General features: G+C 42.7%; 1 protein-coding gene across 1 annotated transcript in view; it reads left to right on the plus strand.

Annotated features, from left to right (window-relative positions):
- Window positions 1–20,965, plus strand: part of POLN (DNA polymerase nu) — a 157,407-nt gene that overhangs the window by 45,933 nt on the left and 90,509 nt on the right. Inside the window, exons 10-14 of the mRNA XM_027103930.1 lie at window positions 8,102–8,185; window positions 8,498–8,593; window positions 16,644–16,700; window positions 17,598–17,651; window positions 18,266–18,331. Coding sequence (XP_026959731.1) covers window positions 8,102–8,185; window positions 8,498–8,593; window positions 16,644–16,700; window positions 17,598–17,651; window positions 18,266–18,331 — 357 coding nt within the window. The remainder of the gene's footprint in view (window positions 1–8,101; window positions 8,186–8,497; window positions 8,594–16,643; window positions 16,701–17,597; window positions 17,652–18,265; window positions 18,332–20,965) is intronic.

The following is a 20,965-nucleotide window of genomic DNA, read 5'->3' on the forward strand; positions in this document are numbered from 1 at the left end:
TGGCCTCACTGTGAGGCTTGTGGGATTAGTTCCCTGACCAGGGATTGAACCCAGGCCCTTGGCAGTGAAAGTGCAGAGGCCTAAACACTGGACTGCCAGGAAATTCCCTGATCATAATATTGTTCACTTAAATTTCTGATTTTTGTAATTTGAGCCTTTTCTTTTTTCCTTAGTCTAGCTAGCTAAAGGTTTGTCAATTTTGTTGAGCTTTTTAAAGAACCAAATTTTGGTTTCATTGATTTTCTTTATTGTTTTTATATTCTCGATTTCATTTAACTCTGCTCTCATGTTTATTATTTCCTTCCTCTGCTATCTTTGGGTTTAGTCTGTTCTTTTTCTAGTTCCTTAAGTTGTGAAGTGAGGTTATTGAGTTCAGATTTTTCTTGTTTTTTAATATAAGCATTTATAGCTATAAATTTCCTCCTTAGCACTGCTTTTGCTGCATCCCATATGCAGGTATGTTGTGGTTTTGTTTTCATTCATCTCTAAGTAATTTCTAAGTTTGCTTTTGATTTCTTCTTTGATCTTTTGGTTGTTTAAAAGTGTGTTGTTTAATTTATACAATTTTGTGAATTTTGTAGTTTTCCTTTTGTTATTGATTTCTAACTTCAACTTGCTGTGGTCAGAGAAGATACTTTCTATATCTGTCTTTTAAAATCTCTTGAGACTTAATTAGTGGCCTAACATGTAGTCTATTTTGGAAAACATCCCATGTTCACTTGAGAAGAATATCCCATGTGCATGTTATTGTCGGGTAGAGTGTTATGTACATGTCTGTTAGCTCTAGTTGGTTTATCATTGCTTAAGTTCTTATTTCCTTACTTACCTTCTGTTTAGTTGTTCTATCCATTATCATGAGTGAGGTATTCAAGTCCCCAACTATTACTGTAGAACTATCCATTTCTCCCTTCATTTCTGTTAGTTTTTCTTCGTATATTTTAATGGTTTGTTATTAGGTATGTAAATGCTTATATTATATCTTCTTGCTGTATTGAAAATATAATGTCATCCTTTGTCTCTTGTAACCAGTTTTTATTTAAGTTCTATTTTGTCTGATATTAATACAGCCATCCCTGCTCTGTTTTCATTAATATTTGGATGGAATATCTTTTTCCATCCTTTCAATTTCAACCTGTTTGTCTCTTTGAATTTAAAGTGAGTCTCTTGCAGACAGCATATAGTTGGACCATGGTTTTTTATCCATTCTGCCAATCTCTGTCTTTCAATTGGAGAGTTAATCCATTTACATTTAATTAATTACTGATAAGGAAGGACTGACTTCTATCATTTTGCTATTTGTTTTCTATATGCCTTATAGCTTTTTTGTCCTTCATTTCCTGCATTACTGTCTTCCTTTGTGTTTAGTTGATTTCTTGTAGAAATGTTTAAATTCCTTTCTCATTTCCTTTTGTATATATTCTATAGTTTTTTCTTTGTGGTTACCATGGGGATGACATCTAACACCCTAAAGTTATAACACTCCAATTTGAATTTATATGAGCTTAACTTCAATGACATACAAAAACTGTGCTCTTTTACAGCTCTGTCCCCCCCACTTCCAGTTATTGATGTCACAAAATTACATCTTTATACATTGTGGGTCCCAAAATATAAACTAATAATTTTTTAAAATTATGTAGAAAGGAAGATTTGGAGTCACAAACTAAAGTTACAGTACTACTAACTTTTATACTCATAATTGTTTTTTTCTTAAATCATATAGAAAACAAAAAGTATAGTTACAAATTGTTATAATACTGGCTTTTATAATTCACGTATTTACCTTTATTGAGATCATTATTTCTTCATTTAGCTTTAGGTTACTGTATAGTGTCCTTTCATTTCACCTTGCAGGACTTCTTTGAGCATTTCTTCCAGGGCAGGTGTAGTGTTCACATCTCCCTCAGCTTTTGTTTATCTGGAAATGTCTTAATTTCTCTCTCACTCTTGGAGGACAGTTTTGCCAGATAAGGATTTTGGGTTTACAGTTTTTTCTTTTAGCACTTTGAATATATTAACCTACTGTCTTCTGGCCTCCAATGTCTCTGATGAGAAATCTGAGGATAATCTTATTGAGGATCCCTTGTATGTGATGACACTTTTCTCTCATTGCTTTCAAAATTCTCTTTTGTCGTTGTCTTTTGAAAGTTTGATTATATTATGTCTTCATGTTCATCTCTTTGAGTTCATCTTACTTGACGTTTTTGAGCTTCTTTGATGTTTGTATTCATCTATTTCATCAAATTTGAGGAGTTTTCATCTTTAGTTTTCTAAAGATTCTACCAGAAAACTACTAGAGCTAATCAATGGATTTTGTAAAGTAGCAGGATAAAAAATTAATGCACAGAAATCTCTTGCATTCCTATACACTAATGATGAAAATTCTGAAAGAGAAATTAAGGAAACACTCCCATTTACCATTGCAACAAAAAGAATAAAATACCTAAGAATAAACCTACCTAGGGAGACAAAAGACCTGTATGCAGAAAATTATAAGACACTGATGAAAGAAATCAAAGATGACACAAACAGAGGGAGAGATATAACATGTTCTTGGATTGGAAGAATCAACATTGTGAAAATGACTCTACTACCCAAAGCAATCTACGGATTCAATGCAATCCCTATCAAACTACCAAGGGCATTTTTCACAGAATTAGAACAAAAAATTTTACAATTTGTATGGAAACACAGAAGACCCCAAATAGCCAAAGCAATCTTGAGAAAGAAAAACGGAGCTGGAAGAATCAGGCTCCCTGACTTCAGACTATAGTACAAAGGTACAGTAATCAAGACAGTATGGTACTGGCACAAAAACAGAAATATAGATCAATGGAACAGGATAGAAAGCCCAGAGATAAACCCACAAACATATGGTCACCTTATCTTTGACAAAGGAGGCAAGAATATACAGTGGGGGAAAGAGAGCCTCTTCAATAAGTGGTGCAGGGAAAACTGAACAGCTACATGTAAAAGAATGAAATTAGAACACTCCCTAATACCATACACAAAAATAAATTCAAAATGGATTAGGGCCAGACACTATAAAACTCTTAGAAGAAAACATAGGCAGAACACTCTATGACATAAATCACAGCAAGAAATAGGTAGCTAGTGGGAAGGAGCTGCATAGCACAGGGAGGTCAGCTTGGTGCTTTGTGACCACCTAGAAGGGTGGGATAGGGAGGGTGGGAGGGAGGCTCAAGAGGGAGGGCACTTCCCTGGTGGTGCAGTAGTTAAGAATCCGCCTGCCAATGCGGGGGACACGGGTTCAAGCCCTGGTATTAGAAGATCCCACATGCCACAGAGCAACTAAGCCCATGCACCACAACCACTGAGCCTGCACTTTAGAGCCCGTGAGCGACAACTACTGAAGCCTGTGCACCTAGAGCCCGTGCTCCGCAACAAGAGAAGCCACCACGATTAGAATCCTGTTCACCACAACGAAGAGTAGCCCCCACTTGCACAACTAGAGAAAGCCTGCGCACAGCAACAAAGACCCTACACAGCCAAAAATAAATAAACAAACAAACAAATAAATTTATTTAAAAAAAGAAGGAGGGCATGGGGGATATATGGATACATATAGCTGATTCACTTTGTTATACAGCAGAAACTAACAGAACATTGTAAAGCAGTTATACTCCAATAAAGATGTAAAAAAATTTTTGAGGGGTTTTCAGCTATTATATCTTCAAATATTCTTGCTATCCTTTTCTTTCTCTTCTCCTTCTGGGGCTCCCACAGTGTGTGTATTGGTCTGCTTGATGGTATCCCACAGGACCCTTAAGCTCTGTTCACTTTTCTTCAATATTTTTTTCTTTCTGCTCCTCAGCCTCAATAATTTTCATTATTCTCTCTTCAAGTTCACTGATTCTTTCTTCTGCCTGCTCAAATCTCCCTTTGAACCCTCAAGTGACTTTTTAATTTCAATTATCATACTTTTAAGCTCCAAAAATTTCTTTTTTAGTTTCTTTTTACATTTTCTGTCTCTTTATTAATATTTCTATTTTGTTCACACATTGTTTTCTTGACTTTCTTCACACCCTTCTTTAGTTCTTTGAGCATCTTTAAGATGGTTGTTTTAAAGGTGTCTGGTATATATCTGCCATTAGGTCTTTTTTTTCAGTGATAGTTTCTGGGTTTTTTTTTTCCTTTGAATACACCATATTTTCCTGTTTCTGTGTTTGTCTTGTGATATTTTTGTTGAACATTGGACATTTGGATCTAATAATGTGGTAACTCTGGAAATCAGATTCTCTCCTTTCCCACAGTTTGCTCTTTCTGTGTGTTATTGTTTCTGTTTATTGTCTTGGGTTTTTTAATTTGCTGCAGGTTGTCTCTGTGTTGAGGATCAACCTAAAGTATAAACCTAAGGTCTTCACAGTTCTTTTCTGAGCCTTTTCCTTGGCATGCACGGTCACTTTCTAATTTTCCCCATGTATGTGAAGTTATTTTTGAATGTCCTTGTCTTTAATATCTGGCTTCAAAGGAGAAAAAGCAAAAAATGCAGAGGGGTTAAAAAAGGCACTAGCGCTTTAAGTCCCCTGGAAGTCACTTAAGCTGGAGGGAGAGGGTCTTGCAATAATGGGGGAAGTGCAACAACAATGGCCTGTTCATCTGCACCTCTGTGATCAGAAGCAGCAATCAGTGATCAGAGCAGAGGCCCCCAATATCTGTACAGGGTCTTTTTTGCCCCACCAGTTCCTGCAGGCTGTGGGCAGGCTGCTCCAGAAACAGGTGCGTGGCCTCCTGGCCTCGGGCCTCCTGTCTGGGGGAGGTGGGGTGGGTAGCTTCTATGGTACCAAGAGCTGAAACTGACCAAAATGAACTGCGGTTTACCATCCAAGGCTTCCCCTGGAAGCCATCAGCAGACTCCAGAGTTCCCAGACGGCTACATCAGAGGGTTCTTCCCCTGCAGGTGCTGTCCAGGTGGGAGACGGAGTCTCACCTCACAGGTGCCTCCTACTCTGCCATCTTCCCTGAATCTGCTTGGTACAAATCTTAAGTGTACAGCTTGACGTATTTTTATATACGTACACATCCATGTAACCTCCACCCAGATCAAGGTATAGAATATTTCCAGCACCCGGAAGTCTCCTTCCTGTCCCCTCCCAGTCTGTACCCCCAGATAGCCATTCATCTGACCCTGTCCTTGGTGATTCTGAGCTTCATGTAAACCACACAGCATGGGCTCTTTGGTTCTGGCTCCTTTTGCTCACATTCTGTCTTTGGGATTCACCAGTTTGGTTGAATGTAGCAGAAGTGCATGCCAATGAAAATTGCTTGTAGCACCTATTGTAAGAAGGTGCCATAATTTCCTTACACCCTCTCCCATTGTTGGGCACTGTGATCGCAGTGGCTGCGACTATTCATGTGGTGTAACTATAACCTGTGGTGGATAAGAGAGCTCTTGGTTTTCTATCCAGAAGTGGAATTGCTGGGTTACAGGGTATGCATATATTTAGCGATAGTAGGTACTTCCAAATAGCCCTTCAAATTGGTTGTAACATTTTCTAGTCCCATTTGCTACATCCTCACCAGCACAGTACTGTCAGTCTTTTTCACTTTAGCTATCCTGGTGGGTCTGTAGTCGCATTTCACTGTGGAGTTAATTTGCATTTCCCTGATAAGTAATAATAGTGAGCACCTTTTCATACGCTTGATGGTATTTTGGATATATTCTTTTTGTGATCCAATTTTTCAAAGAATTTGCCTATTTAAAAGTTTATGTCAGCTTTTTCTTATTTACTTATAGGAATTGTTTATATATTCTGTATGTGGGTCCTTTGTAAAATATATTGAAAGTACTTTCTCCCAGTGCAGGGTTTGACAAACAGTGGTCTATAGGCCAAATCCATCCTGTGGCCTGTTTTCATATGGCCTGAAATTAAGAGTGGTTGTTACAATTTTTAAAAAACAAACAGAAGTAGAGAAGAATATGTGACAGAGACCATATGTGACCCATAGAGTCTGAAGTATTTACTGTCTGGCCCTGTCTTTGTCTACAGCTTGTCTCTTTACTCTCTCAATAGCTATGTCCTTTGATGAACAGAATTTCTTCATTTTCGTGAAGTCCAATGAACCATTTCTTAAATGTTTGAGAATTTTTGTGTGCTAAGTACTCTTTGTCTGACCTCTAGTAAAGATATTCTCCTGTGTTTTCTTGTATAAGCTGTATTATTTTAAGCCTATCCTCCACTTCAAATTAATTTTTCTGCATGGTATAAAGTACAGTTAAGATTTTTCCCAGATGGATTTCCATTCATTTAAGCACAATTTATTAAAAGTGCCACTGTTTCCTGCACTAAGAATTACAGTAGTGTCTTTGTCATAAATCAGGTCACTGTGTATGTGTGGGGTTTTTTCTGGACTCTTTTCTGTTTTTTTGTTTTGTGTGTCTGTCCCTGTGCTAATACTTCCCTGGCTTAGTTACTGTAGGCTTATAATATGTCTTGATATCCTACAGTCTTCCATCTTTGTTCTTCCACATGGTATTTATCAATCCAGGTTCTTCACATTTCCATATAAAATTCTCTGATCTACTTTTTAAAAACCAGCTGGGATTTTGATTGTACTTTCAATGCGTGTGATAAAAGACTCATATGCAGACTCTATAGATAACTCCTGTCAATAAGAAAAAGCCACTTAACACATTTAAAAAATATTTTATTTATTTATTTGGTTGTGCCAGGTCTTAGTTGCGGCAGGTGGGCTCCTTAGTTGCAGCATGCGAATTCTTAGTTGCGGCACGTGGGATCTAGTTCCCTGACCAGGGATCAGACCCATGCACCCTGCATTGGGAGTGTGGACTCTTAGCCACTGGACCACCAGGGAAGTCCCCATTATCTGTTTTTTCATGCTTTGTTCCTTGTTTTTCTTTTCATCATTTGTTCCCTTGACTATAGAATTCTGGCATACCTTAACTGAGGCCATTGTCTGTGGGTTCGTCTTTTTGCCTAGTGCTAGTTTTTTGTATCATACTTGTCCTGCTCCTATTTGTAAACGTCTTTCAGTATTTCAGCCGAAAGGCAGTTCTTGTCTGATAAAGGTAGAGTGCAGATGATATTTCCTCAGAGTTGGTTGATTTACACTCTGCTCTCTCTTTTCTTTTATAATAATTTTTTTAAATATGTAAATCTATGTATTTATTTTTGGCTGCCTTGGGTCTTCGTTGCTGCGCGCTGGCTTTCTCTAGTTGCAGTGAGCAGGGGCTACTCTTTGTTGTGGTGCACGGGCTTCTCATTGCTGTGGCTTCTCTTGTTTTGGAGCACGGGTTCTAGGTGCGTGGGCTTCAGTAGTTGTGGTTCGTGGGCTCAGTAGTTGTGGCTCATGGGCTTAGTTGCTCCACGGCATGTGGGATCTTCCCAGACCAGGGCTCAAACCCATGTCCCCTGCATTGGCAGGTGGGTTCTTAACCACTGCGCCACCAGGGAAGTCCCTATAATAATTTTTTAAAAGTCCTGATCATGTTCTCCTTTTCTTCTGACCAAAATGGTGAGGGGGTGAGGGGTTCATAAATTCAGCATGTCCTACTGCTCTGCTCAGTACCGTATTTATCAGCTGTTTCGTATCAGCACCGTATTTATCAGCTGTTTTCCCACCTGGGCCTTGCATGCCGCCCACCCCTCGTCCTGGGCTGTGCCCCAGTTTGTGTGGTTGTTCAGAGCGTTGTTGCTTGTTTCCGCTGCAGCTGCTCCTCTGTTGGGAGGGAATGTCCTGCATCATGATCACTGTGGTCACCATGCAGTTTGGTCCTAGCTCTTCTGCCTTGGGATACTTTGGAAGTTTTGAGGTTTATGATTTGATGCTGCATCCGTTTACTTGTCATAATGTTGCTGGAGAATTCCTTCTTCTTTCCCTCCTTCATTTTGGTGTGTTATTTACTATTTTTACTTCTTTAAGTTTGTTTCCTTGGGTCCACTGCACTTAAGAGAGTGATTCTGAGCCTGAGTATTGCATCATGAGTCAAAATATGTATTTTGTAATGTCCATTTTGGTAAATTTTAGATTATTTTTTATTCTTGCAAGATCTCATGTTGAGAAAAATAATCTTAAGTTGTGAAAACTATTAATAACATTGTGTCTGTCACATTCATAGTCTCGTCTCAAGGAACTGGAGCAAGAAGCCCATTTTGTTGCAGGAGAACAGTTTCTTATAACAAGCAGTAATCAGCTTCGAGAGGTAAAGCTAAATTTCAGTTCTTTTATTAAATATACTTCCTGTTCAGGGGTTAGAGGGAGATTTATTCTGATTTTATAAACATTATTTTATGTGATCATCTGAAAAGTATGTAACTTGTTCATGTCTTTCACATTGAGATTCATTACTTCAAAGCCTTTACATCTAAGAAAAGTACTGAATCAGAATCTAAGCATTTTGTCACACCTAGTCAGGTGTGTCCCCTCTGGCTGGTTGCTTTAACTCTGTTATAGTGATGTTCAGGTCCTCTCAAATCTGGGACCCGCTCATCACGTGAAATGGCTTTTGTTGCAGATCCTGTTTGGCAAGCTGCAGCTGCACCTGCTGCGTCCACAGGAGACTCTTCCCAAAACTGGGCTCCGGAGACACCCGTCCACATCAGAAGCCGTGGTAAGGGTCGACAAGTGTCCCCTCACTCTCCGAGACAATAGCACCTCCCACCACGTGCGAGTCCCTTGCAGAGCCCCGTGCTCCTTGTGGTGGCACAAGCCGGCAGCAGCCACCACGGAGCAGTTCTGTTCCATCACTTCCTTTCTGCGGCAGGAGAGGTGCCCCCACCCCAAGGTTGCCCTTCAGTTATGAAGGGAGGACAAAGAGGCTTATGGTACAGTTTTCCAGAGGCGATAAATTGCCTTGATTTCCTGCAGAGGATAATTTGATGGAACTTTGTTCTGGAAACCAAATTCTTAACAATGTAGTCATGACTTCTTTGTTTCATGCCCTCATAAGAGACTGGAAATGGGAAAAGTCATCAGTCTTTTCCTTTCCCCAAGTTTGTTTTAGAAAAATTTAGCTGCCCTTCCCTTGAGAGGAATGCATTTTTTAAAAGACAGGGTGTAGTGAGATGCTGCTTTAATCAAATGGCAGAGTGTGAATAGATATTCAGAACCCCGTGAGTATAATGATACCGCTGGAAGCCTGCAGCGAGGAGCTTGGCCAGTGGGCGAGAGGACACGTGTTGCTCTGCTGAGGGCCGGCTGTGGAGGCTCCAGCTTATCCTTTCTGTGCCTTGTTCAGCGTTGGATTTTGCAGCCGAGGAACGCTTCCCTCCAGACTCCTCTGTGCACATTGCACTTCCAGCCCCGCACTTCCTGCTCGTCTCAGCCCTGGCGGGGCACCACGCTTGCCAACTGTCCCCACACCTGGCCTCGGGGCCCAGGCATCAGTCACCGAGTGAACGCCCACCCCTGGGGAACGCTGCTCCCGAGAGGGCCTCGCATCTTCCCTCTTCCCCAAGTCTTCCCCACCCTGGTCAGTGTCCCCCTCCTGGTCCTTGGGAGCCAGCAGTGAGCTTACCCCTGCTGGTGACTCGTCACATCCAGGCAGAATGATCTTTTAAAAGTGTTAGAAAAGTCATGTTGATCCCCTGCCTTCAACTTCAATGGCTTCCTTTTTTTTTTTTTTGTTTGGCTGTGCTGGGTCTTCGTGGCTGTGTATGGGCTTTCTGTAGTTGGGGCGAGCGGGGGCTACTCTTGGTTGCAGTGCGTGGGCTTCTCATTGCGGTGGCTTCTCTTGTTGTGGAGCGTGGGCTCGAGGCTCACGGGCTTCAGTAGTTGTGGCTTGCGGGCTCTAGAGTGCAGGCTCAGTAGTTGTGGCGCACGGGCTTTGTTGCTCGGCGGCGTGTGAGATCTTCCTGTATCAGGGCTCGAACCCACGTCCCCTGCATTGGCAGGCAGATTCCCAACCACTGTGCCACCAGGGAAGTCCCCCAGTGGCTTTCCATGCCACTTAGAATAACGTCCAAGCTCTCGAGTGTGCCTCCCCCAGGCCCTGGGTCTGGACTTGGCCCTTCTTTGACCTCCCTCGCTCCTCACTCCCAGCACCCCACTGAGGACACTTCTCACAGGCTCCTTCCTCAGTCTGGAAACTTCCCACGGAGTGTGCTCAGCTGTCTTCTGGTGGTCGGCTTAAGCATTGCTTCCAGGAAGCCCTCCTCTGGTCGCAGGTGACAGTGAGGCCCCCCCCCCCCCGGCCACAGCCTGTCCTTCACCTCGATTCGCGTTCTGCACACACCTGCCAAAGTGCTGGGGAGGGCGTGGGAACAGGGACCCCTCCTGCACTGCTGGGGGGAGGTAAGCTGGCACAGCCACTGTGGAGAACGGTACGGAGGGTCCTTTAAAAACCAAAAAGAGAACTGCCGTACGATCCAGCAGTCCCACCGCTGGGCATCTCTCCAGAGAAAACCGTGGTTAGAAAAGGTGCATGCATCCCAGTGCTCATAGCAGCACTGTTCACAATAGGCAGGACATGGAAGCAACCTAAAAGTCCATCAACAGAGAAACGGATAAAGAAGCTGTGGTACATATATACAATGGAATACTACTCACCCACAAAAAAATAATGCCATTTGCAGCAACACGGATAGACCTAGAGACTGTCATAATAAGTGAAGTAAGTCAGACAGAGAAAGGTATATATCACATGATATCACTCATATGTGGAATCTAATTTTTAAAAAATGATTTAAATGAACTTAATTTACAAAACAGAAACAGACTTACAGATATTGAAAACAAACTTATGATTACCAAAGGGGAAACGTTGGGGGGAGGGATAAATCAGGAGCTTGGGATGAACATACACACACTACTATATATAAGATAGAAAACCAACAAGGACCTACTGTATAGCACAGGGAACTCTACTCAGTATCCTGTGATAACCTATATGAGAAAAGAATCTAAAAAAGAAGGAATATATGTATATGTATATGTATAACCGAATTACTTTGCTGTACACCTGAAACTAATGCAACATTGTAAGTCAACTATACTCCAATAAAATTTTAAAAAATAAAGTTACCTAGTCACTTGTTTGCTTGTTCCAGTAGGATGTAGGTTGCACAGATCAAAGACTTCATCTGACTTGTTCACTACATCCCCAGAACCAAATGGCCTAGAACTAGCACTTGCTGGGGCTGAACTGTCGGCTGTGTGTTCACAGAACACAGCGAGGGCAAGGGGCAGGACCCACCTTGCTGGAGAGACTCTGGAGTGGGTTTCAACGCCACATGGCAGTGTGCCCTCAAGTCCCAGGGGTGGCAGAACCTGGGAAAGCACACGTTTCCACTCGGACTGCACCTGAGCTGGGGGTCTTGGCCTGATTTATTCTCCATCTGGGCACCAGCTGGCAGTGTTGCCCTTCCCTTTGCTACTCCTTAGCTCTCCCAGACAACCAACAACAGAAGAGAGGATATGTGATTCTCCTCTGGTGTTGAGGTGCTTCACTGTGCACAGAATTCAGACAATGCCCTGAATTTTTCTTCACAAAGACATAATCAACATGAATCATATTATATTAACTTTAATCTCTTACTTAGCTGAACAAGTCACACTATTCTGTACATTTAAAAAGATGAACCTGCGCTAGGCAACATGTGCACATGGTTCTCAGTTCAAAATTAGGACTCCTTCTTCCCACTTCCCTTCACCCTCCCTGTTCCCCTCCCCGTGGGAAGGGATGTGGTCTTCTGGTGAGATGGACAGCCTGGAACAATTCAAGTAAGGGCGCAACTATGAGCTTAGATATGCTTTTATTAGACTTTGTTTTTTAGAGTAGTTTCAGGTTCACCGCAAAATTGAGCAGATGGTACGGAGAAGTCTCATATACCCCCTCCCCAGCCCAAACACACACAGCCTCCTCCACCATCAACATGCCCCACCAGGGGCTACATTTGTTACAGCTGATGAACCCACACTGACACATCATCATTGCCCAAAGTCTGTAGTTTGTATTAGGTTTCCTTCTTGGTGTTATACAGGCTATGGGTTTGGACAAATGAGTAATGACACGTATCCACCATTAGAGTATCGAACAGAGTGGTTTCACTGCCCTAAAAAGCCTCTGTTCTCCCTATTCATCTCTCCCCTCAACCCCTGGCATCCACTGTTTTTACTGTTTCCATAGTTTTGTCTTTTCCAAAATGTCATATAGGAATTATACATTATGTAGCCTTTTCAGATTTGATTCAGCTAGCAATATGCACTTAAGTTTCTTCCACGTCTTTCCACAGCTCATTTCTTTCTAGCACAGAATCATATTCCATTGTCTGGATGAACCACAGTTTTATTTATCTATTCACCTATTGAAGGACATCTTGGGTGCTTCCAAGTTTTAGCAGCTATGAATAAAACTGCTGTAAAACATTTGTGTTCAGGTTTTCACGTGGACATAAGTTTCCATCTTATTTGAGTAAATAAATAGCCTGATTTCTGGATTGTATGGTAAAAGTATATTTAGTTTTGTAAGAAACCACCAAACTGTCCTCCAGTGTGGCTGCACCGTTCTGGTTCCCACCGGCAGTGACGAGGGTTCCTGTTGCTCCACACCCTCGCCAGCACATGGTGGTGTCGGTGTCCTGGATTGTGGCCGTTCTGACAGGCGTTAGCTATGTTTTAAAAAGACCACTCTCGTCACTGGTTGGAGAATGGAGGAGTCCCATTAATAGGCTGTCGCTGCAGTGTGGGGACTGCTGGCTCAGTGTCCAGGCGATGGCAGTGAGGATGGAGCAGAGCAAACACATGCTCAGAGCATTTTGAGAACAGAAAGGAGCTTCTCTGAGTGTGAGTTCACCTGAGTGTGAATGCAGAGTAATTCCTGGTTTCCTTAGTTGTGCACCTGAGCAGATAGTGATGGCCACTGCCCAGAGAAAACCAAGAGAGGAACAGTTTACGGGGGTTGGGGGTCAAGTGTTCAGCCTTGGACATGTGAAGACAGATGTGTGCACAAAACATCGATACAGAGCAGTTGGGTCTGTGAGGAGAAGTCCTGTGCTAGAGATGCACACCTGGAAGTAGTTGGCCCCGGGATGGTCGTCCTCTACCCTGGCAGGAGCGTTGGAAAAACACTCATGCCCAGGCCCACAACTGATCCACAAAATCAGAGTCTGTGGGCTGCGTGGCCCAGTCGGACATTTTTTTTTATGGATTAGTCTTGCTTAAGAATGTCTTATTTATCTATCTATCTATTTATTTATTGCTGAGTTGGGTCTTTGTTGCTGCACGTGGGCTTTCTCTAGTTGCAGCGAGCGGGGGCTACTCTTCCTTGTGGTGCGTGGGCTTGTCATCTTGGTGGCTTCTCTTGTTGCAGAGCACAGGCTCTAGGCGTGTGGCCTTCAGCAGTTATGGTGCGCGAGGGCTTCAGCAGTTGTGGCTCATGGGCTCTAGAGCACAGGCTCAGTAGTTGTGGCACACGGGCTTAGTTGCTCCGTGGCATGTGGGATCTTCCGGGACCAGGGCTCGAACCTGTGTTCCCTGCATTGGCAGGCGGATTCTTAACCACTGCGCCACCAGGGAAGCCCCAGACATGTTTTTGAAGCTCCCCCGCTAATTCTAGAAGCAGCCAGCACTGATAACCGCAGAACTGAACTCTGAGAAACTGACATTTAGGGGTCAGAGAGAGAAGAGGTGCCAAGCAGAGGCTATGGAACGACCACAGAGAGAGAAGGGAGCTGAGAAGAATGTGGGGTCAGGAGCCAACAGAGGGAGCGTTTGATAAAGCTTGTAGAGCGGCAACGGCCACGGCACTCCGCCTCTGATCATGAACCAGCGCGGCAGGGCTTTATCCAAAGCGTTATGAGATCAAACACTTCATCCTTTTCAAGTGTTCTCAGACAGCTCGATTCGAGATATACAGGGAGACTGTGGTTAGAAAGTTATTTTGTGAGTAAGGTATCAGGATAAAGAGAGTTAGTTGATCTTAAGCAGTTTTCTTGGCTAAGATTTTCATGCACTTTCATCCCGCTAGGGATAGCTTTTCTGAGAAACTGCAGTTCTGGATTACGCCGAGGCAGGAGTCCTCCCCCCGGGTAGAGCCCTGCTCCGAGGACACCAGTGTTGGCCCTCCTGTTTATGTTCTATGGCTGGCCAAGACTCCGTGGCCTCAGTCTATTACATAGAGAGTGATGCAGTTCCGTGGCTCATGCTAGTACATTAAAGGTATGTCATCAGTTCTCCCCCAGGTTGATTTTTAGATTCAGAATGATCCTGACCAATACCCTAGCAGGAACTTTTGGTAGAAATTGGCAAGCTGAATCCCAGATTTATAGGGAAATGCAAACAACTAAGAAGAGCCAAGATAGTCTTGGGAAAAAGCACTATTGAAGGACTTGGCCTGTTGGATATCAAGACTAATCATGAAGCAATAGAAATTATGAGGAATTAATTAATCAGTACGAAGTAGTGTCAATTCAAGGGTAAGCAAATAGACAAATGGTCCAGGATAGGGAATCTACAAACAGACCTGCACACGTGTGCGTAAAGTGCATGTTCTCTGAGAGGGAGGGCTCATTACATAAGGGGCCAGTGCATCTTGGCCCCCGTTTCACACCATATACAAAAATAAATTTCAAATGACTTGTATATCTAAATATAAAAAGTAAAACAAAGATTGTAGAAGATACCATAAGAGAATACCTTCAAGGCCTTGAGGTAGTTAAACATCCTTAAACAGGACACAAGACGCATCAGCCATAAAGGAAGAGATGGATCAATTGGGCAATAGTAAAATTAAGAATTTCCATTTATGAAAAGACACTATTGGACTTCCCTGGTAGCGCAGTGGTTATGAATCTGCCTGCCAATGCAGGGAACACAGGTTCAATCCCTGGTCCGGGAAGATCCCACGTTCCGCAGAGCAACTAAACCTGTGCACCACAACTACTGAGCCTGCGCGCTACAGCCCACGAGCCACAACTTCTGAGCCTGTGCGCCACAACTGCTGAAGCCTGAGTGCCTAGAGCCCATGCTCCACAACAAGAAAAGCCACCGCAATGAGAAGCCCGCACACCTGCAACGAAGAGTAGCCCCCGCTCGCCCCAACTAGAGAAAGCCCTTGTGCAGCAACAAAGACCCAATGCAGCCAAAAGTAAATAAAATTTTAAAAAATAAATAAATAAAAAAGACACTATTAAACAAATAGAAGAACAAGCCACAGAGGGGTAGAAGATATTTCCACTAAATATAGCCAACTAAAGAAAACCCTGTCCAGAAAAATGAATTCCTACACATCAAGAAGAAAAAGACATACAAACCAACATTTTAAATGACAAAAACATGAACAGGGTTTAATGAAAGGAGATATACAATTGGTCAATAAACATTTGACTCATGTCTGACTTTATTAGTCAGGGAAATACACACTAAAACTACATTGAAATGTCACTTCACATTTGCCAGAATGGCTAAAATTAAGACCTAGGAGAACATGTGTTGGCGAAGATGTGGAACAAGGAGAACTTTGTGCTGCTGATGGGGACAAAAACCATTGTGTTTACCTTGGAGAACTGGCTGGTATCAGCTCTGCTACAGGTGACCCAGCGCCTCTCTCCTCTTTACGTACATGTTCAACAGAACCATGGATGTGTGTTAACCAAAATCTGTGTACCAGAATGTTCACAGCAGCACTCTTTGTAATAGCCCTGCAGTGGAAACAGCACACATGTCCATCAGGGGTGGAATGGGTAAATAATTGTCCTGCATTCAAATAATTCCATACAGCAGTGCAAGTAAATCATACAACAAGGACCAACCTTAAAACCAGAATGTTGAACGAAAGAACCCACACACAAAGAGTACCTATCCTATTCCATTGATACAAAGCTCAAAAACTGGTAGAAGGGCTTCCCTGGTGGCGCAGTGGTTGAGAGTCCACCTGCCGATGCAGGGGACACGGGTTCGTGCCCTGGTCCGGGAGGATCCCACGTGCCGCGGAGCGGCTGGGCCCGTGAGCCGTGGCTGCTGAGCCTGTGTGTCCGGAGCCTGTGCTCCGCAACGGGAGAGGCCACAACAGTGAGAGGCCCGCGTACCGCAAAACAAACAAACAAAAAACTGGAATAAGTGGTCTTGGTGGTGGAGGCCAGGGGGCTGGTTACCTCTGGGGGAGGGCCAGAGGCCTGCCTGGGAACCTGGGATGTTCCCTCTGGGTGGCAGTACCCAGGTGTGTTCATTTTGTGATAATTTAACAAACCGTGTTTACGTGATCCTGTGCTTTATGTACGTTGTATTTTGACTTTTTAAAATTAAATTTAAAACCCATAGTCATATTCCAGTGTTACCTCCCTGACTTTGTGCTCGATAACTGTGATGCAGATGTTGGGGTTCCTAAACTATTGAGTTACACATTTGTAGGCATTTTCCTAGTTTACTGTCCTACATGGTGCTTTACATGCCCTGGATTTAGATTTCAGGAATTTAAATCTCAAGAGGAATCTTATTTCCGAGCTCATGTGAAGTGCCTTTAGCTCCCACGTGTACAATAATGATTCTGTAAGGGATTAAAATTAAGACACTTGATACACTGAGTTTATTATGAGTCTTCATTTTGGAAAATATGCTCAAGATAGACCATTTATTATTAGGACTTTTCCAGCTGAAAATAAGTGTTTGGAATGTTAAAATTAAATGAAGGAATTATATTGGTGATATTTATTCTTATTTTTTAGTTAAATGCTCTGCAAGACCTTCATCCATTACCCAAAATAATTTTGGAATATAGGCAGGTAAGTTAGATTTTTTTTTTTTTGTCAGTAAGTTGGTAATGAAGGGGGCCCACATGGCACCGTCTCTGTTCACAAAATCCATCATCGCTGAAGTAGCCCTGACAGTGTCCTAAAGGGAATGCAGTTTGTTCACGTGGACCTCATATTAGCACTGCTTCTTGTACCCAGACATGATATTCCTCAGGGCTACAAACAGCCCTGCTGTGAATCAGAGGAGTCGTAAAGGGAAGAGGACAAACAAAAATTCTGAAGGAAGTATTTGGTGTGTCATCCTCGTGTGGCCACAGTGTGACTTCGGCTTCCATCAGCGCCGAGTTCAGAGGCCTGTCACACAAGCCTCCTCCCTCTCCCGGCCTGGTGGTGTTTTATCATCTCGCATTGACACTTACTGACTTATGGACATGCCCCTCTCTCTAGCTACGCTTCTAGCTCCTCCTCTTTTCCCCGTTCACATACCTGCCATCTGTTCACAGGTATGACTTGCTGCCACTTGGACCATCGTTATTTACTGCTGTCCTTGTTAGGGCTGGGCAGCTGTGTGTGCGTGGGGTTGGGGGTGGTGGTGGTGAGTAAATGGTAGCACCTGAACTGAAAGAGGCCCCACGGGGGACACTGGGTGCTGGGACTCGGGAACTCTCCCTATATCTTTGCAACTTTTCTGTAAAAAGAATTATTCCGGGACAAAGTTTATTTTGAACGGGGTAGGGTGACGTCTTTCTCTGTTGGTCATTGTTATTTAATTCTGGGCACCACATAAGGCCATTTCAGGGCCTCCTGGAGTCACCTGAGGTGACATCAGTGACACATGCCCAGCACTCTGTGAGACACTGCTTTGACACTTGTTCCTAATTTAAACACTTAAACACAGAAAGTGATTACTTTTTTCTTGTAATCTAGGTTCACAAGATCAAGTCAACCTTTGTAGATGGATTACTAGCTTGCATGAAAAAGGTAACTAAAGCTAAGAAAAAAGATATCATGATTGGGAACATGGCTTACACATGGGTTCAGATACATGTAGAATTTCTGTAAATAATCTAACATTCTTGAAACTATGAACCATGATTTTGTTATCATTTAGGTCTATAGCATAAGTTGACATTATACCTTAAAATCTCATATTCATGTGGAAGCTCTACTGCTGACCACGTGCTTTCACATCTGTTACTGCATTTCTTTTCCGTAGTCATTTGAGGGACATGTTGTTTTAGTTCATGCATGAGGAGTCTGCAGTCAGAGGTGTTCTGTGACTTGTCTGCGGCCACACAGCAAGTGACAGTCCCGGTCTGGGGTGCACAGCCCCACCTTGAGTCCACGCTGCAACCCCCATGGCACGTCAACCCACGTGTCCTACTGCAGCTTCTGCATAGCCTGGGGGAGAATCTCCTTCACCCTGATCACATGCAGGAATTTGTAACCCCACGGACATTGGGTTGGGAGTGTAGGGCCTGTGGCTCCTGGTTCTCTGGACGGAGCAGTGAGCGTTGTGTGCTCAAGGGGCCAGCGTGTTTGTGACTTCGCACGGCACTGTCAGAGCATAAGCTGATTCTTTCCAACTGATAAAGGGCTCCGTTTCCTCCACGTGGAACCAGACTGGAACCGTGACCGGAAGACTGTCAGCCAAGCATCCTGTAAGTTAGCTCTTGTTAAATGCCTGTTTCTGTGTCGGGACTGCAGTTTTGCCTAGATGTGTGTTTGTCTGTGCACTTTTTGTTTGTAAGAGGAGACCCCATACTGATAGGCTGTGGAGTTTTTTCTGTTTATTAATTCAGCCAATGTTCATTTAGCACATACTATGGGTTTTTTAAAAAAAATTTTATGGTAGTGTATAGACGTCCATGTCACTCTCTCACTTTGTCCCAGCTTACCCTTCCCTCTCCCCGTGTCCTCAAGTCCATTCTCTAGTAGCACATACTATGTTTTGGGCACTTAGTGGGGGATCAGGACACTACACGTGTGAAGTGTTGAGTTAGTGGGGGGGTCTTCACATCCAGAGAGTCACGCACTCTGGTGCTGAGGGCAGGAGGGACAGACACCTCTTCCCACCCCATTCTTCATTTTCAGATTTGTACTGGACAGGTGGCTTCCCCAGATTATCTCTCTTTTTTTTTGGCTGTGTTGGGTCTTTGTTGCTGCGCGGGCTTTCTCTAGTTGTGGCGAGCGGGGGCCACTCTTCATTGTGGTGTGCAGGCTTCTCATTGCAGTGGCTTCTCTTGTTGCAGAGCACGGGCTCTAGGTGCATAGGCTTCAGTAGTTGTAGAACACGGGCTCAGTAGTTGCAGCTCACGGGCTTAGTTGCTCTGTGGCATGTGGGATCTTCCCAGACCAGGGCTCGAACCTGTGTCCTCTCCAGATTATCCCTTGCTGAGCTTTATTCTCTTCCAGAAATTTCTCACGTCTCGGGCTTGCGGGTAGCACTCCTCCCAGGTTTTCTGGGATGCTGTAGTTTTACTTATTTATTTTTCTGTTATTTCAATTGAATTTTTTGAAAAAGGAGATAAACATCATGTGCGCATTTGGCCCCCACCTTTGACTCAAAGTGTACATCATCATTTTAACAGCTGCATTGTACTCTACTTAGTGGCTGTCCCTACTGAGGGTCATTTAGATCGTTTTCAGTTTTAATTATTTTATATGTGCCATAAACTTACTTGTAGAAATATTTTTGGTATGTTTTCTGTTGATTTCCATAGCATAAATTCCTGGAGGTGGAACTTCTGAGTCAAAGTGTATGTGTATTTTTAAGGCTTTGCATTGCCAAATTGTCCTCCAGAGAAAAAAAAGTTTTACGTTCCCAATCAATTTGTAAAGTGTTTGGTTCCCTACATCCTTGCCAGTACAGGGAGTCTTCATTTTGATTACTAGTTCATGGCTTGATCTTTAAATATCTGTTCCTTTAAACATTAAGTGAGGTTGACTATATAAAAGTTATTCTTCTGTGAGTTGTCTGTTCATGTCATTTTGCACATGTCTCTGGAGGATGTATATTTTTTTCTATAGGTATGGAAAAGCTCTTTATATAATAAAGATCAACCCTTTGTAAAATACTGAGTTCTTTTTCTCCGTTTTTCTTTTGCCCCTTAATTTTTAAAATATATAATGTTTGCTATACTTAAAATGGCTTTTTCATTATACAAATAATATATAATTCTAAAGACTTCAAACAATAGATAAAAATATAAATAACAAAGTAAAAGTCACCTGAAATGCCACATCATTAACATTTTAGTGACCATACTCTATTTCTTTATGCACACACGTATGTGCGTGCACTCACACTGCGCATACATTTACATGACTGGGATTATATCATACATGTTTTTTATTGCAGACACTCCCTCACCACACCCATATCTCAGCCCCTCACCCTCAGGCCCAGTGCCATTGGAAGCTCATGTTAGCAGCCTACAGAGTGTACATCCATATTTTCCTCCAGATTTATAATAAAATCTTATACAGACCAATATGTATCTATACATACATATATATATATATATATATATATATACACACACACAGAGACACAAAATGACTTTGTCATTCTTATTTTACAGAATTAGAATTTTATTTTTCTGCCTCTCGCTTTTCTCTCTCAGCAACAGCTCATGGAATCCCTGCAGTTCCTCTGACAGGGTCCTGTTTCACCTTTTTTAAAAATTGAAGTATAGTTAACTTGCAATATTATATTAGTTTTAGGTGTACTACATAGTGATTTGATATTTTAACATTACACACCACACAGCGTTATCACAATATTATTGCCTATATTTCCTGTGCTGCACATTACATCCCTGTGAGTTATTTTAAAATAAATGCCCTGTTTCTCCATGTCCCTTTTGGAGTTGGGACCATCTTTCTTCTTTCCTGATGTCAATGGAAATAATTAATTAACAATCTAAAATAAGATAGAAAAGAGTTTTATTTGACCCAAACTGAGGACTGTAGCCCAGGAGACACAGATTCAAGAAGCACTTGAGTTGTGTTCTGTCAGACTACAAAATGGGGGAGGTGTATGAAGGCGAAATACTCAAGGTTACAGTTAGCTGCATGAGTTGTCTATAGGGAATTATAATTGGATGTGGCAAGAAGTAAGGGTGCTTGTTAAGCATGGATTAGTTGGGGTCTGAGATGGTTGCATAGTTACAAGCGGGGGTTGGGGGGGACCTTGAGACCATAAGGTTGTAGCTGGCAGCTGCTAGCAGATATGGTTTTGAGAATGGCTGGCGGTGTCCTGGAGCTTTATACAGTTCAGGAAATTCACATTC

Source organism: Aethalodelphis obliquidens, unplaced genomic scaffold (genome assembly GCF_003676395.1).
Source record: "Aethalodelphis obliquidens isolate GAN/ISIS:26980383/991018 unplaced genomic scaffold, ASM367639v1 scaffold6, whole genome shotgun sequence".
In the NCBI taxonomy this organism is placed as follows: domain Eukaryota; kingdom Metazoa; phylum Chordata; class Mammalia; order Artiodactyla; family Delphinidae; genus Aethalodelphis; species Aethalodelphis obliquidens.